This window comes from Haplochromis burtoni, unplaced genomic scaffold (genome assembly GCF_018398535.1).
Source record: "Haplochromis burtoni strain Fernald_Lab_line unplaced genomic scaffold, NCSU_Asbu1 Contig_113, whole genome shotgun sequence".
In the NCBI taxonomy this organism is placed as follows: Eukaryota; Metazoa; Chordata; class Actinopteri; order Cichliformes; family Cichlidae; genus Haplochromis; species Haplochromis burtoni.
The window spans coordinates 1,399,801-1,414,922 of NW_024582474.1; the positions used below are offsets into that span (position 1 = coordinate 1,399,801).

The window sequence follows — 15,122 nt, forward strand, 5'->3', positions numbered from 1 at the left end:
TTATCGCAAATTTTCAAATATATATCGTGATAAATATTTTTGGCCATATCGCCCTGCTCTAGCCCTGTCATCATAACTTGCACATCCCCTGAATTAGAGTATCTCCCATGCAACCATATGTCCACTAGTGTTCAGCTGCCAACTACAAGGTGATGCGTAGTGAGCGAATTTCTTTTTATGCTGATTGGGCTTAAGTTGTGTGAGGTGAGAACAGATTCCCTCATCACATTTTTCCCTCCATTTGCCCATCAACAATTCCTCACCATTTAAACGTCTCTGAAATGGAAGGTCTTCACCTACATACCTTGTAGGCCGTGCTGTTTGAAGAATCCACAATGACAAAAAGAGGCTTCCGGGTGAAAGGGAATAAGTCTCCTGGATGAAGGCTGCAATATGCCAAGCAAATGTAACTCAGCAAACCCTCAGTGAGGTTCTGCACTTTTCAAGTAACATAGATAGATTCTTATTATGACACATTATGACTTATGTAAACATATTTAGAGTCAGGCTTTCAGCACGAAAGCCTGAAAGTCATTTACTTATTAGTAAAAGTAATAGGTAAAATCACTTCCTCTGATTTTGGTTTAGATGCTGTCAACTGAATAAACAAAGCAAAGTTAGAAGTATTGCTAGGAAATTCTCACCAATGCATTTCCTTCTGGGCCTGATTCCTCTTCTGCACCGTCTCTCCATTCACCACATCTCGATTTGTATTCGTGAGAACTCCTCCAAAATCATATGGTCCTGTGGGAAAGGGTTAGACGCTTCTTTGGTGTAACTTGAAAAGACTGTATCGGTCATAAATATGCATTGGTAATGCTTGGTAGAAGCCACTGTCCACAACATCTTCAACCACCTGAGGTACAAATTCAACAGCATTCCAAGAGAGGCTAAGTATACTGAGTCTGAACAGACCTTGTTCTGCATTAGGGATGAGACTTGAGAACCGGTTCCCAGTAGTTCAATTTCTTTTAATTGTTAGTGTGCTTGCCTATTGATCCTGCTTAACGGTTTCATTTGCACTTGCTGTAAACAGCTGATTTCAGTTGTATATTGTTAAATGACATTTCAGGTCATTTTAAAGTGAAATGCAAAAGTAATGTAACGAGTAGTGTAACAAATTACTTTCTCCTGCGAGTAATTAAGTAATGCACAATTTTACTTTTAATTGTAATAAACTTTAAATAATGACTCCCAACCCCGATCATAACAGAGGGGAAATACCTATATGTCTTTGATATACTGCTGAGCAAAGGAGGTGACTCTCAAAACTGAGCCAATGGGGACTCAATGAGAATTGATAAGGAACCGAATAGTTAAATGAAGTTGAAAACGGAATCAGCTAAATTCTTATCAATTCCCATCCATATTCTAGATCCCCTTTGTTGCGGCTGCCACATGAGGATGTGACGGCAAAGTGATTGGTGCCTGGTGTGGTGGTAATCCATGAAGGGAGCCATCAAGCTGAAAAAGGAGTCCTGTTGGGCTTGATTAGCCTGTAACACACTGGAGGCAGTTGATGTCAGCAGGCCAAGCAGAACAAACTGTGGTGTGGGAGCGGTGAAGCCATGGAAAAAGATTTTTGGATGGACAAACCGTGAGGCGACTCAGGAGGGAACTATAGGGGCATCGTACTCCTCAGCCTTCCTGGGAAGGTCTATGCCAAAGGAAAGGAGAGTTTGTCCGTTAATTGAACCCAAGATTCAGGAGGAACAATGCGAGTTTTGTTCTGTGTCTGGGAACACTGAACCAGGACGTTATCCTCTCGAGGATATTCGAGTGTCTGTGGGAGTTTGCACAGCCAGTCTCCATGTGTTTTTTGGACTTGGAGAAGGCATTTGACTATAACCCTATGGTACCCTATAGGGGGTGCTGTGTGAGTCAGGGTGTTCAGCCCATTGTTATGAGGAATCCAGTCCCTATAAGTTTGACTTGTTTCTATTGGGTGCTGGACTCTCTCAGGGCTGCCCTTTGTCACAATTCTGTTCAGACTTTTTATGGGCAGAATATCGAGGTGTGGCCAAGTGGTGAAAGGCTTCCAGCTTGGTGACCTCAGAATTTCAGCTATGCTTTTTGTGCACGATGTGTTCACAATTGAGGAAAGAGGGGAGCAGGAGATCGACAGACAGATTGGAGCCGCAGCTGCAGTGATGCAGACATTATACCGGTACATGATGAAGAGAGAGGTGGACATGAACGAGAAGCTGCGGATTTACCAGTTAATGAAGCCAAAGCTGAACCATGGACACAAGCAAAAGAACGAGATTGGGAGTAGAATCAGGGGAAATTAGCTTTCTCCAAAAGGTGGCTGGAGTCTCCATAGGTGAGGAGTTCAGCCATCTGAGAGAGACTCAGATTAGAGCTGCTACTCCCCGAAAGGAGCCAGTTGAAGTTGCTCAGCTATCTGACAAGGACGCCTCCTGGATGCCTTATGGTTAAAGTGTTCTGCGTATGCCCTACTCGGAGAATGCCCTGGGGTAGAACCAGTAGGACACACTGGAGAGATTATACATCTCGGCGGGTCTAGGAAACCCCGAATAAATTGCAGGTGGTGGCTGGGGAGAAAAGAATCTGGGCTTCTCTGCTCACACTGCTGCCCCTGCGACCCAGCTCCCGATAAGCAGAAGAAAATGGAAGGCAGGACACGATTGCTGCAAACATGTCTACTATAACAAAAAACTCTTGAAATGGCAGTGTTGCATTTGCTGTTGTCTCTAATTTATTGTTATTAGTTACATCCATGACTTTGCTTGAATGTTTTTTAAAAACTTTACATCAGATAAAACCTGGAAGCCTGTCTCACGAACCAGACATTTTTGACTTTTTCAAGACATTTCATCAGATTTCTTTCACGCATTTTCACTTTTACTTCCTACCACAAACATGTGCTAACAGCTGTAATGACATTACTGATCTCCACTCCAAATCGGTCTATTATCGTATTCAGAAATTCCATGAAATTACAGACAAAAAAACAAAACAAAACAACAACAAAAAAAGAAAAAGAAAAACATACCCTCATAATCTGAATGCCCAGTAGGGAAGACTCCAGTAGCTGACAGGTAGATGAGCAGAACACTGTTAGCAGGTAGCTCCTGGAAATAAAAGTGGTAAGATAAAAAATTAAGTCACAAATTCAAGTATTTCATTTTACTACAACTACTAATCTTAAATAATTTACAGCGCATGATAACCGAAAAACTCTGAATCCATTCAATTCAGTTGAAATTATATAGCGCCAATTCACAACCACGTCTTTCTGAGTATGATAATACAAGCTTGGCACACCCATTTTTTAGACAGTTTCTCCCATTCTTCTTTGTAGAACCTTTCGAGCTCAGGTTGGACAGGAAGGGTTGGGGCAAAGACATTTTCAGATCTTTTCAGAGACGTTCAATCGGGTTCAGGTCTAGGCTCTGGCTGGGCCGTGACTCCTTTGTTATCGTGACTGTGTGCGTAGGGTCGCTGTCCTGTTGGAAGATGAGCCTTCACCCCAGACCAGGGTCCAGAGTGCTCTAGAGCACATTAGCATCCAAGATATCTATGTACATTGCTACAATCATCTTGCCTTCAAGTCAGACTAGTCTCCCAGTTGCTGGTGCCAAAAACATCCCCGTACCATGATGCTGCCACAACCATGATTCTCTACAGGTATGGTAATGACCAAGTGCTGAACAGTACCTGGTTTCCTCCAGACATGATACTCAGGCCAAAGAGTTCAATCTTTGCTTCATCAGAACAGAAAATATTGTATCTCATGGCCTAAAAGGCACCTGAAGGACTCCAGGTGGGTTGTCATGTGCCTTTTCTGAGGAAAGGCTTCCATCTAGCCACGTTACCACACAGGCCTTAATAGTTGAGTGCTGCAGAAATGATTGTGCTTCTGCAAGGTTATTCTCTCTCCACAGAGCAATGTTGGAGCTCTGTCAGAGTGAGTATAGGGTTCTTGGTCACCTCCTCAACTAAGGTTATTCTACCCCGAATGCCAGGAAGCCACAATTAGGAAGAGTTCAGGTGGTTCCAAACTTTCTCTATTTGTGAGTGATAGAGGCCACTTTGCTCATTGGGACGTTCAATGCTGCAGATATTTTTCTGCACACTTTCTCAGTTCTGTACCCCGATACCATCCTAACTCAGAGGTCTACAGATGATTCCTCACACTCCATGGATTTGTTAGTGTATATATATATATATATATATAAAAAATACATCTTGGAGATAAAAATCTCAACTTATTGAATATTTATTGAGGAAACCTGCGATCATACTGACCTTAAAAGAGGCAGACAAGAAAGTAAAAAGCTGGCTGAAGGTTGGCTTATACAGCAAATACTTGTGAGGGTTTTCTCTCTTCGCTGGCTTTTCGTTGGGTTCCTGTGGAGAAACATCACACAAAACATTGCATGTGTAAACAAAAGATTGTAAAACCTTATGTAAATGCAAGTGAAATCAAAAGGCTTCTAGGCCAGGGGCTGAGGCACACTGCTGTGTGTACAGGTGTATTATGTGGTTTTATGATCCCTATACATTATAAATGTATAAGCCATTTGTGCATTTATACATGTGGTACAGTAATAGTATCTTCATTAACAGACAAGCAGATTGGGATTGGACAGTAAATGTGTTCTTGTGCAAATCTATACAGTTTATACAGAGGAACAGTTTGTGCTGTGGATAAATCCTATCAGAGACTCACGCGATGGACATGCGTCAACCAGCATGCAGCCTGTTTCAGTTGCTCCTGTTTTTTTTAATCCATACTTTAAACTTTTTCCTTACTTTCTTTGTCTTTTACTTATTATTGTAGCATGTTAGTTTGTTTTCAATAGTTTTCTCTCAAACATGTGGGTTGAGAAAGTTTTTCCTTCTCCTTGTTGCCGCAGAACTATTACTTTCATTGAGGAATGGGATTGCGGCATGGCAGTTACACACCACACGCTCTGTGGCTGAAATGGATGCAGAGGTGGGGGACAGAAGAGCACGAGGGAGACCGTAATACAGTGGAGGCTTCAAGCAATGAAGAGCTTTAAGCTGAGTCTCCCATGTAGTATAATGGGGAATGTTAGGTCGCTAGCAAACAAGCTGCATGAGCCAACAGCACTCGCCTGGAGTCAGTGAAGCCTGATGTGCTTCACTGAGTCATGGATTAACCAGGATATTCCAGATGACAATGCATCTGTGGAAGGCTTCCATACTGTTTGGGCCAACATGGACAAGTGGTAAAGCAGGAAGGAGGGGGGCTTGCCCATTATTACCACTACACGATGTGCCTGACACTCACCATCGTTCCTTGCTTGGAGGTCTGTGTGGCCAGGTTTACTGGTTCCCTCTCCAAAGCTTGAAGCATGCGGAACATATCTATGGTTAACTCACTGAACTTCACCTAAAATAAATGACAAAACAATATTAATATATCAAGTTACTGTTTCAGCCTTCATTGTGGTTTGAAAAATTATTCAAAGTCACACACAAACACAATTGTTTGCCATACACAGAAAAATGAGAGCCCTCAAAGATAAATCAGTGCTGCAGTTATAATGAAAATGAAACAAAAACAACTACTGGTTATATTGTAATCTTCTCCTACAAAGTTTGACAAATATTTTAGTTTTTTGGGTCATAACAGCCAGGAGTGAGCAGTGCAAATACTATCAGCACTTCAGAAACTGAATGTTAGTGTAAACTGCACAGAAAGCAGAAAAAGATCAGATCAGAGGCCCAGAGAGAGGACGTATATGAAATAATAAAATAATCCATCCATCCATATTACTTGAGAGTCAATGTCTCAAGTTTTCTCTGAAAAGAGTTGCAGCAATTGTGGAAATAGAAATATATTGCTTTTCTAGTCTTAGTACCCAGTTAAGGCACTTTAGATTACAAATAACATTTAACTAGAACATGCATGCAGTATCCAAAGGAAACCACAAAGGTACATTGAGGAACATGCAACTTCTACATCGAAAGACCCCAGCCAGGTTTCAAGCCTTCTTGCTGTGAGGCAACAGTGCCGATCATTGCACCACCATGCTGCTCATGCTGATGTGTGTTAAGTTTGAGAAACCATGAATCAGATTTAGTGGGTTAGAACCTGGTTGTTACTGTTGCCGATGATTAGTGCGTCAGCAAGGATGAGCTGCCCAACCACCATGCCTTGTTCCAGTGGAGGCACACTTCCCTCCTGCAGCCGATTGCTGATGGTGACGACAGAATTGTTGTCGTTCAGAACTACCACAGGATCTGCCTGTTACAGACAAACAATTGAAGAAGAGCAGTTGAAGAAATAGTGCGGATCCAGTATATCACCCAGCAGACAAGAGGAAGAACAGAGACTTCTCTGTTTACCTGTATGTGCGCAAACATGACAATTATAATATAATGAATAAATTACTAACATAATGAAATAACATCAAACAGTATTAGGCTTGGATGGTTATTTACCTCTATAAAAGCTGCCACTTCCTGCAGAACCAGGTTCCACTCCAACTGGTCCTCTGTGTTGAAACGCTGTGTGTAGTCTTCAATTTCCTCAGATAACTCCTGCAGATGGCAGATAGGCAGGAAGAGCAATAAGAGGTGTCATGAAAAAAAAAACGAACAGTTTTGAATTTTTACACAATCATAAAAGTAAATCGTGAACAAAATTCATGAAGTAGACTACCTCATTCACATTTACAGGGAGAAAAAACCCAAAATATTAGCACAGTTCAATACAATATCTGCAGCTCCTTAGATCTAGAAAATATTCTAACGTTTAAAAAAAAAGAAAGAGAGAACCTAAAAGAGAGATTTGCAAAACCTGTTAATGGTACCTCAACATGTACAAAGTGTTGATCTTTGACAACACGAGCAACATACCCAATAATGATAACATACTTTCTATTACAAATTAAGAAAATACACTTCTCAGCAAAAACAATAAAACCACTGACAGGTGAATGGATTTACATCGATTGCTGTGTTTTGACTTGTTTAATTGAGAAAGATAAGGCTTAACATAAGAAAACTTGGCTTATGGTATTCATGTAGATACTACTCCGACTTGCACAACCTACCTAAACATTTTGAAGACCATGTACAACCCTCTTGATGTGAGTGGCCTCATTACTAACTACTAAGCTATTAGTCCAAAACCAAGACACTTACCTTTTCCTCCTCACCCAATTCAGCTTAATATTAAGGGGGATTTTTTTTAAGCATTATAATACAGCATCTTCAACTTTGAAGGTATCGAGTGGACTGTAGACAGGTACTACACTTGGCAAATTATAGTTTCGACTATTACAAAGTGGTTTTCCCTTATAGGTACACTTTGACTGTTTCTTCCTTTATTTAGCTGTTTTTGGCCCCTTTTTTTACTCTATAACATGCCTTTCATTCTAGTATTAGTAGTCGATATACACATTAATACAAAGTTATCACTTTGTAATTATAGTCATGTGAATGTACCTCATTATTAAAACTGTTACCTAATGACTGAAACCCTGCATACCAAGCTGTAATATAAAGTACTAACAATATGGCTTCCATACCTTCACCAAAACTTTGACAAGGTCCATCTTGTTTAAAAGTAAACAGACGACTATGTAGCGAGCATAATAACGAAGCTTCTTCACTACTAATTCAGGCCTGATGAAAGACAAGAAAAGACAATATGAGCGGGCAAACACAAACAAATCAACATAAAGCACTATCACAGTTGAAGCAGTGTTTATTAAATTGACTGGAGCCACCAAATGGTTCACCCTGTGTTTCTTAAGACTCCAATAAACATTTTTGTCTTTTCAACAAATATTTGATGTAAATATCTATACTCTGGGGAGCATGAAAAGAGAAATTTTGCTCATTTTTGAAAAAAAAAAAAGACATCAGATCGTGCACACTCACATAAAAAGGCGAGTTTCACACATAATATGACTCTTACACACTTAAATGATCCCCAAGTCCGCTCAGACACATTATCAAATAATGATTAAATGGAGATAAAAATCTATAAAGAATGTTATACACTTAAAAATGTAACAGTACAAGAGCAAATAGCACAAGAGCTTAATGCTGCAGAAATTCATTAATCTTGGGATTTAGCATAACGAGCAAAAAATTAGACATTTTAATTCCAGTTAATTATTTCAACGCTGAGGGAAATCTTGGTGCTGCTGTTTATATCAAATGTGATAGCTGCACGTTAGAGCTCTGAAAGCTTAAACTGGATCATTTTAAACATTCTAGGTTACTAGTAGCTGCAGTTCCAACTGTGTAAAAGAGACTTGGCAGCAGATTATAATAAATTATAACATTTATATATTTACAGCTGGGCAACAACTTGCACATTTGAGACATGTTTGCCCAGCAGGGAACCTAAATTGCACTTAAAACATGGTGCAAATAAAAAAAAACAGTGAAATGTGGAGATTCCAGACGACTAAACTGAAACATAACCTACTCCTAGCAGGTTATGCCTGGAGCATAAGTCACCATGGTGACCCAGCCAGGTAATAAGAAAGCCACTTTCACACATAGTTGACAAAGTAGTACACCCCTCTGAATCAGCAATCATACTAACTTCATTGGGAGTTTTTTCGTAGTATGATCTCATTTCTTAATAAGGTAAATTTAAACAGGCTTGTTATACATAACGTTTAAAGACATCTTACAAAAACTGCAACTTACACTACTTTAACAAAAAATATCTGGAGCTTACCTGTCCTCTTTGTTGACCTGAAAGTAGTAGGAGCGCTGACGAATGGCTGAGTAGAACGAAAAGGCCTCATTCAGGTAACTTGTTTCTGAGGTACGAAGGCTGTCAACAAAGAGGAATACATATTTCAAATTTGCATCTTTTTAAACAAATCTGCAAGTGGTGATTGATAAATTGAACGAATGCAGCAGCATTCATTTGCTTTTCTGTGTTTAGTTTTGACACCAGGGACAATGAGCTGAGCTGTTTGCGGCTACCTGAGAGCTCTCAAAGTTTCATAACATACCAGATCTAACATGTATTCACTGTTTTACTTCAATGATAAAACAAACAAACAAACAAAAAAACATAAAGATGTGAAAACTGGACTAATGTGATCTCTTTTCTATCGTCTTACAGTAGAGCTGTCTAAAGATTCTTTGCTCTAAACCTTTTCTAGTTGGAATTTCCACAAAGCACTGATTTCTGTTTTTCCCCTAATTTTTAATTTGGATTACATTCTCTAAAGCACTTCCTGAGTTCTGTGTTTGAACAGCTCTACATAAATAAACATTGCTTGCTTGCAGTTAAGTAATGCAATATTTAAAGTTATAATGACTAGAATACTCAAAGTAGTAACAAGAAGATAAATATGGGCACTTCCATTGTGGTGACAGACTAGCTTTTTCAGATGTAGTTGCCACTGAATTAAATTATCATTATTATTTTTTTAAGGAGTGCATTTAAGGAGTTTTGTGGGCTGTAAAAACAGTGTTTGGACGTTTCCTGCTTATGCAGAAGTGGCTAATTTCATCATGCCCAACACTTTGCCAGGTCTTTTTTTTTTCCTTAACAGTTACTGGAAAAAAACCTTCTAGGTGCAGTAGGGATGGGAAAGATTTCAGTTTGTGTGCAGGAGGAGTAAAATAGTGGTGCAGGCTGCAGCGTGTATAAGGACATAATTTTTTGTTTTTATTGCACAAAAAGAAAATTGCGCGATGGTAAAGTGGAGACTGCATCCAATACAGTAACATCTGCATTGTGCTGCTAACACAACTTCAGCTCTTTGTAAGCGCCTGCACAGACAGCATGCTATCGCTAAGCCAGCCAAGAACAATAATTCTATGTTAGTGTTTGAGATTTTAGTGTACTGTCGTTTTCTCAAAGAATGTACGTGATGCTGAAATAAAAGCAGTGGCAAGTCTTCATGAAAACGGTAAAATATACTGTCGTCTTCCACCATCTGAGTTAGGGAAGGTATGCTGATACTAAACAGACATGGAATTTTCGGGACCCTATGTTGGGACCCCAATAAGCAGTCCACTTCATTCAAAAGGCGACAACACATGTATCCTACCTGATGACTACCCTATCCTTAGTCAAATTCATAATGCTGCAAAACATTGATACATGACTCAGGAGGCCCTGTCACTTACTAGTAGTGGTAATAAAGCTGTCCAATTTTGGATGCAACTTCACCAATCTGCCATCTCTTCAGTCCATACCGACTGTCCAGAACCTGCCTGTCAGTAAGTATACAAAGATGTCAAACTTAACATTGAGACGGTGATAAAACCAACCCTTAGAAAGAAAAAAGAACATTCAACGGTACAAGAAAAAAATAACCTGTGTTGTTGCTGGAATTTCCATAGCTTAGTGTAGACGTCAAAGGTCCGCCCAAAGTAGGACTGCCATTGCTTGTGTCCATATTGAGGAAGGTCTCTGCAGCAAAAGACGGCATAAAAGAGGAAAGAGAAGGCAAGAAAAGCACACATAAAATTCAACTGATTGCGCTCAGCCTTTCAAACAAACTCCAATAAAAAGAACAGTGAAAACATTCGTGAAACAGAGTTGTTAGCACTCTTGGTGCTTTTTGTGACCCCAGTTACTTTTTTTTGTTCAAGGAAAAGCGATGACCTTTTCGTTCCATTACATACAACACACATTATACAAATTTGTACAGAAATGGGGCGTCTTTTTACCCAGAGCTCAGTAATTATTTGAAAACTATTTTTTCAATTGCAACGATGCCTTCCAGTGACTGGTTTTTGAGAAAAGTGATTATTAAGCCACATTTAGTGTTGCAAAGATGCTCTCTGTTTGTCTTGAGTTTTACATCCAGCATATCCCTTCCTGAAAGCTCAAGGATATCTCACATGTTCAGCTTACAGTTATCCTTGTCTTATCACTCGAAGGCCACACACACCGGGCAGCTTAAAGCCTTACCTTAAAATGTTAATGAATGCTATTAGTTAGATTTTCCTTTCTCCATGCTCCAATATTCAACCAGTAAAATGTGCTAAACAGCTTTTTAAAGCAGGTTAACAATTACAGTAAAGAAAATGACACCATGCTGCACATTGTTATTAGCTATGGTTAATTTTCAAACCTTTTCAAGCTTTTAAATTTTCAAGGTAAACTTAAAATACACTTTTTATTCTCATAAAACCACCATGCACTAAAGACAGAAAACTACAATAAATGCACATTAACTGAGACAAAACCCTACATGGATAGCATACATAATTAGTGTATTCTGATACACACATATGAGAATATATTGATGGTATTAAATTTGATCCTAGCAGATCTCTTCTTACAATGCTCACACGCCAACATTACTACAGTGAATGGTGAACAACCAAAATTAAACTGGATGTTTAACAATAGTGCTTCATATTTCAACAATACTCTGAATTTGTGCGCCCTCTAAATCCTAACTTTGACCTGATGACCCGCTCCCTCTGTCAATGATTCAAATGTGACCAAAAGGCAGCGTCAGCCCTGACTAATGCATCACAAACCCAGTGCGTCACTCTCATCTCAGAACAAAACAAGCAGAAGGCACCAGGGTACAAAAGGATGGCTGGCTGATTATCTAGCTCATAAGACGCTTTCACAATACTTCACTCATAATTTTTAAACATACAATATGATTATTGTATGAGTATTGCAATAACATATACTGAGATTTATCACCTTTTCTAAAAAATAATAATAAAATAAATTATGTCCTAAAAGTTAATCTGTTTTATCCAGTAAGATGAAGTTATGATGGGCATTATTGTAAGAGCCAGGAAGCAGGCACTTTCAATCCTGCCTGTCTGTAAAATTAACAGAAAGTATTAATTTACCAGGATAACACAATAACTTGTGTCTGAAAAGTAGTATGTTTCTCTTTTCATCTTAAAGTCCCAGATTTAAGCTGAAATAAAAATCATTCTATTAGCAACTAGACATAAACAGTGGCAGCCTACCTTACCAACCTTGATCAATAACAAAAACATGGTGCCAAGCCACCAGAAACACAGAAAAACAAACAGTAGGGCTAGAATGTTTTAGAGATTTCCCAACTTCCAGCCATTAACCACAATCGCTAGATCCCTGGCTGTACGAGACTGCATGCCAAAGATCCTTGGGCAAGATACAAAGCCCAAGTTGCTCTCCGGTGCAACGACTGGAGTGAGCATGTCTCTTTTCACACCTTTCAGTCTTTAACTTATTAATGGGATGCTTTTGCAGACTGTGAGTACATTTGAAAATAGCAAAATGAAGCACCAACATCGGTCATGGCTTTGGTTTATATCTGTGTCAGTTTTTCATTCAGCAGAACAGAGTCACTAAGAGCTAGGCTTCAAAAGGCAATATGAGCTAAAATTTTACTATTGGAAAAGTAAATGCAAGTTAACTTCGAAACTTTTCATAAAAACTGGGAGTACCCAACATATCCATGTCAGTCGGGGGCCTGGCCCCATTTTGTACTCAATTTCTTAGTGTCAGTTCTGGCCAGCTTGGCTTATATCAAATGGCAGGTTTACCAACTCAGCAGGAAAACTCCTGCTACTCCAGATGGCCAGTCTCTGTTTATTCAACAGTTTTTCTGAAGCTTTCTGAAGCTGTGATAGCCACTCTAACAATATCGCAAGAAACAAATCCAAAAGAAATGTGACTAGGAATGCATCTGAGGACTAGATTAAGTGTAAACTACAATATCTTGCTTCGTGTATGACAAAAAGAAAACAAGCAACCTTAAGAACCAAGTAAGGCCAAGGCTTCAGTCAGGGTGATTTGTGTAGTTGGCATTTTTTGAATTGTTGTGAGCAGCATGACCCTTGTCAGTTTTTTGTTGTTGTTGTTTTGTTTTTTTTTACAACTCCAACAGCAAACTCTAATCTTAGAATCTTTTCTAGATGTAAGGAATTGTGTACAAAAGACAAAAGTGTAAACAAACCAAAGAGCTTCTACGCTTAAGCGCTTTAAAGCTTTGCTGTATTGATGACAGCTTTGTACATGCTTGGCAACATCTTAACATTCAGCTTCTCACCCAGAATGGGTAGTGTTATTGATAAAATTTCTTCCTTTCTTATTGTGTGTTCAGACCCAACACAAAAGGCACTTTTAGATCCAATAAAGGACTAGATGTTACAATCCCAGTCTGCAGCATAAAATCCTCTTCTGTTGTTACATTGTATTTATATTAAGTCACATCGAAACAAACAAACCACAGTAACAATTTTGCAAATAAAAAGCGTGAGTAGTTACTTTTGCTGTGATTTTATGCACGGGACAAAGTAACAGTAACTTTATTAAGATGTGGATTGCCGTCTAATTGGGTCTGCCTGTTTTGGACATATTAATTTGTCCTCCTTTTAGTAGATTGCCTAACTCATGCCTGAAATGAACAGGCTACTTCTGTGCTTATAAATAAATTACTTAGTGAAAAATCTAGGACCAGTACTGCTTCTTGATCTCAGGAGTTCTGCTCAGAGTGTGAGGGACACTTCTTTTTCCTTCTGTAACATTCAGTAAGCTGCAGCAAGTAGAAACATCATAGAGACATCATGTTGCTTCTAGCTTTCTCTCTAAGTGATCATCTCACTTGTAAAATGTAAATAAAAGCGCAGTTGGTATCTTTGATTTATGTCCGTGATCATTCTGTCAGCTGACATTGCGGACGAGAAGAAGCAGCATAACAAGAAGGTGGAACATAAAATGCAATTGGGGCAAACTCCAACAACGGGTGGAAATGAATCCACTAAAATGGCTTGCACTCTATAGCAATCACAATTAGTTTCTAAAGAGTGTAAATAGGTCAGCAATGCTCAGCTGATAACTGCTTCATTTATAAAATGTTTCAAACTTCAAATCAGGAAAGTACGACAAATAGCCATAAGTGGCATGAGTTAGTTAATTGTGTTGATGCATAAATGTTGCCCATCCCGTTTCCAAGATATACGTTTATAAGAAAGATATTAAAGATTGGAGATCGCTAGTGATTAGGTCAACATTAGCCATGGCTCTCACTCTAGATGAATCACAGAGATTATATCTCTTAAAACGGGAACCTTCATTCATTTTTTCAGCAGAAGACTAATAGCAAAGACATACAGGAAAGCACCTAAAGGACATCCCTGTTTCACCCAACATTAAAAGGTTCACTCAAAAAGCCATTTACTTTTACTTACACAATGGACTTTTATGAAAATTCACATATGTCTTTATCACTGTCTACAAGTAGGAATGTGAAACATAAACGATTTCTTTTGATGCAAACCTATATAAAGAAGCCTGTGTCATTGCCAGTATATACAATTTCTCTTAAAGTTATCTCCCATCTGAAGACTACAAGTCTATGTTTATCAATGATGATACTCACATCATTAACTCCATTCATTAGAATTTTAGCTAATATTTTATAATCCACATTCCTTATAGATTGCTGCCTGTAATTATTTAAATCACAATCATCGCCATTTTTATGAAATAAACACACGACTATCCATCTTACTCGTGTGTAACACAGGTCTATCCATTCCTGCCATTGCTCAATCTGAATGAAGCCATGAAGAACATTACCAAAAAGGCGACATTCACAGATTACTGAAGCCACCAATGTCTGTGGCACATTCCAGGTCGTGTCACAATCCTACTGTCCAAGATGATACTGGTATACATTTTTATGTGATTTAAAAAACAAAAAAGAAAAAGGAAAGTCATATTACGATATGAATGAAATAGCAATGCAATAGGTGGAAACTGGTCTTAGAATTTGAACCAAAATGCATCGTTTAGTACAACCAGGGTTTAAAGCATGTGAGGAGGTGACAACAGCAGCTGTAGATCTGCGACCCAAAAGGAAACAAAATACTCCACTGTGCAAAGCAAAGGCAAGTGAGCCAGTGTTAGCAACTCTGCAATATACCACTGCTAAAACCGGCAGGAAGGTTTCTTCTTCAGCTGCTGTATGTTTGATTAAACACAGTGTTTGGGGTTTCGTGAGCACCAAAAATGTGTCTGTGAAGGAAAATCCTGAGCGTTCTACATTGAAATTTATGAAAAGTGTTGCTCAGAGTAAAAAGAAAGAATATGTCTGTGAAGGTTCTCAGTCATCCAGGTCATCGTAGTCAAAGGAGCTTGCAAAGAAAAGCGTCTGGACTTCTTTAAGTTG

General features: G+C 38.9%; 1 protein-coding gene across 2 annotated transcripts in view; it reads right to left on the reverse strand.

Annotated features, from left to right (window-relative positions):
- Positions 1-15,122, reverse strand: part of scai (suppressor of cancer cell invasion) — a 24,298-nt gene that overhangs the window by 4,572 nt on the left and 4,604 nt on the right. Inside the window, exons 3-13 of one of the 2 annotated variants that reach the window (XM_005929010.3) lie at positions 10,301-10,396; positions 10,111-10,197; positions 8,699-8,797; positions 7,530-7,626; positions 6,439-6,537; positions 6,089-6,241; positions 5,282-5,383; positions 4,273-4,374; positions 3,017-3,095; positions 645-744; positions 305-386 (exon numbers count right to left, since the gene is read on the reverse strand). In XM_005929010.3, the coding sequence (XP_005929072.1) occupies positions 305-386; positions 645-744; positions 3,017-3,095; positions 4,273-4,374; positions 5,282-5,383; positions 6,089-6,241; positions 6,439-6,537; positions 7,530-7,626; positions 8,699-8,797; positions 10,111-10,197; positions 10,301-10,396 (1,096 nt within the window). The remainder of the gene's footprint in view (positions 1-304; positions 387-644; positions 745-3,016; positions 3,096-4,272; positions 4,375-5,281; positions 5,384-6,088; positions 6,242-6,438; positions 6,538-7,529; positions 7,627-8,698; positions 8,798-10,110; positions 10,198-10,300; positions 10,397-15,122) is intronic. The other variant, XM_014335729.2, reaches the window with a different exon arrangement.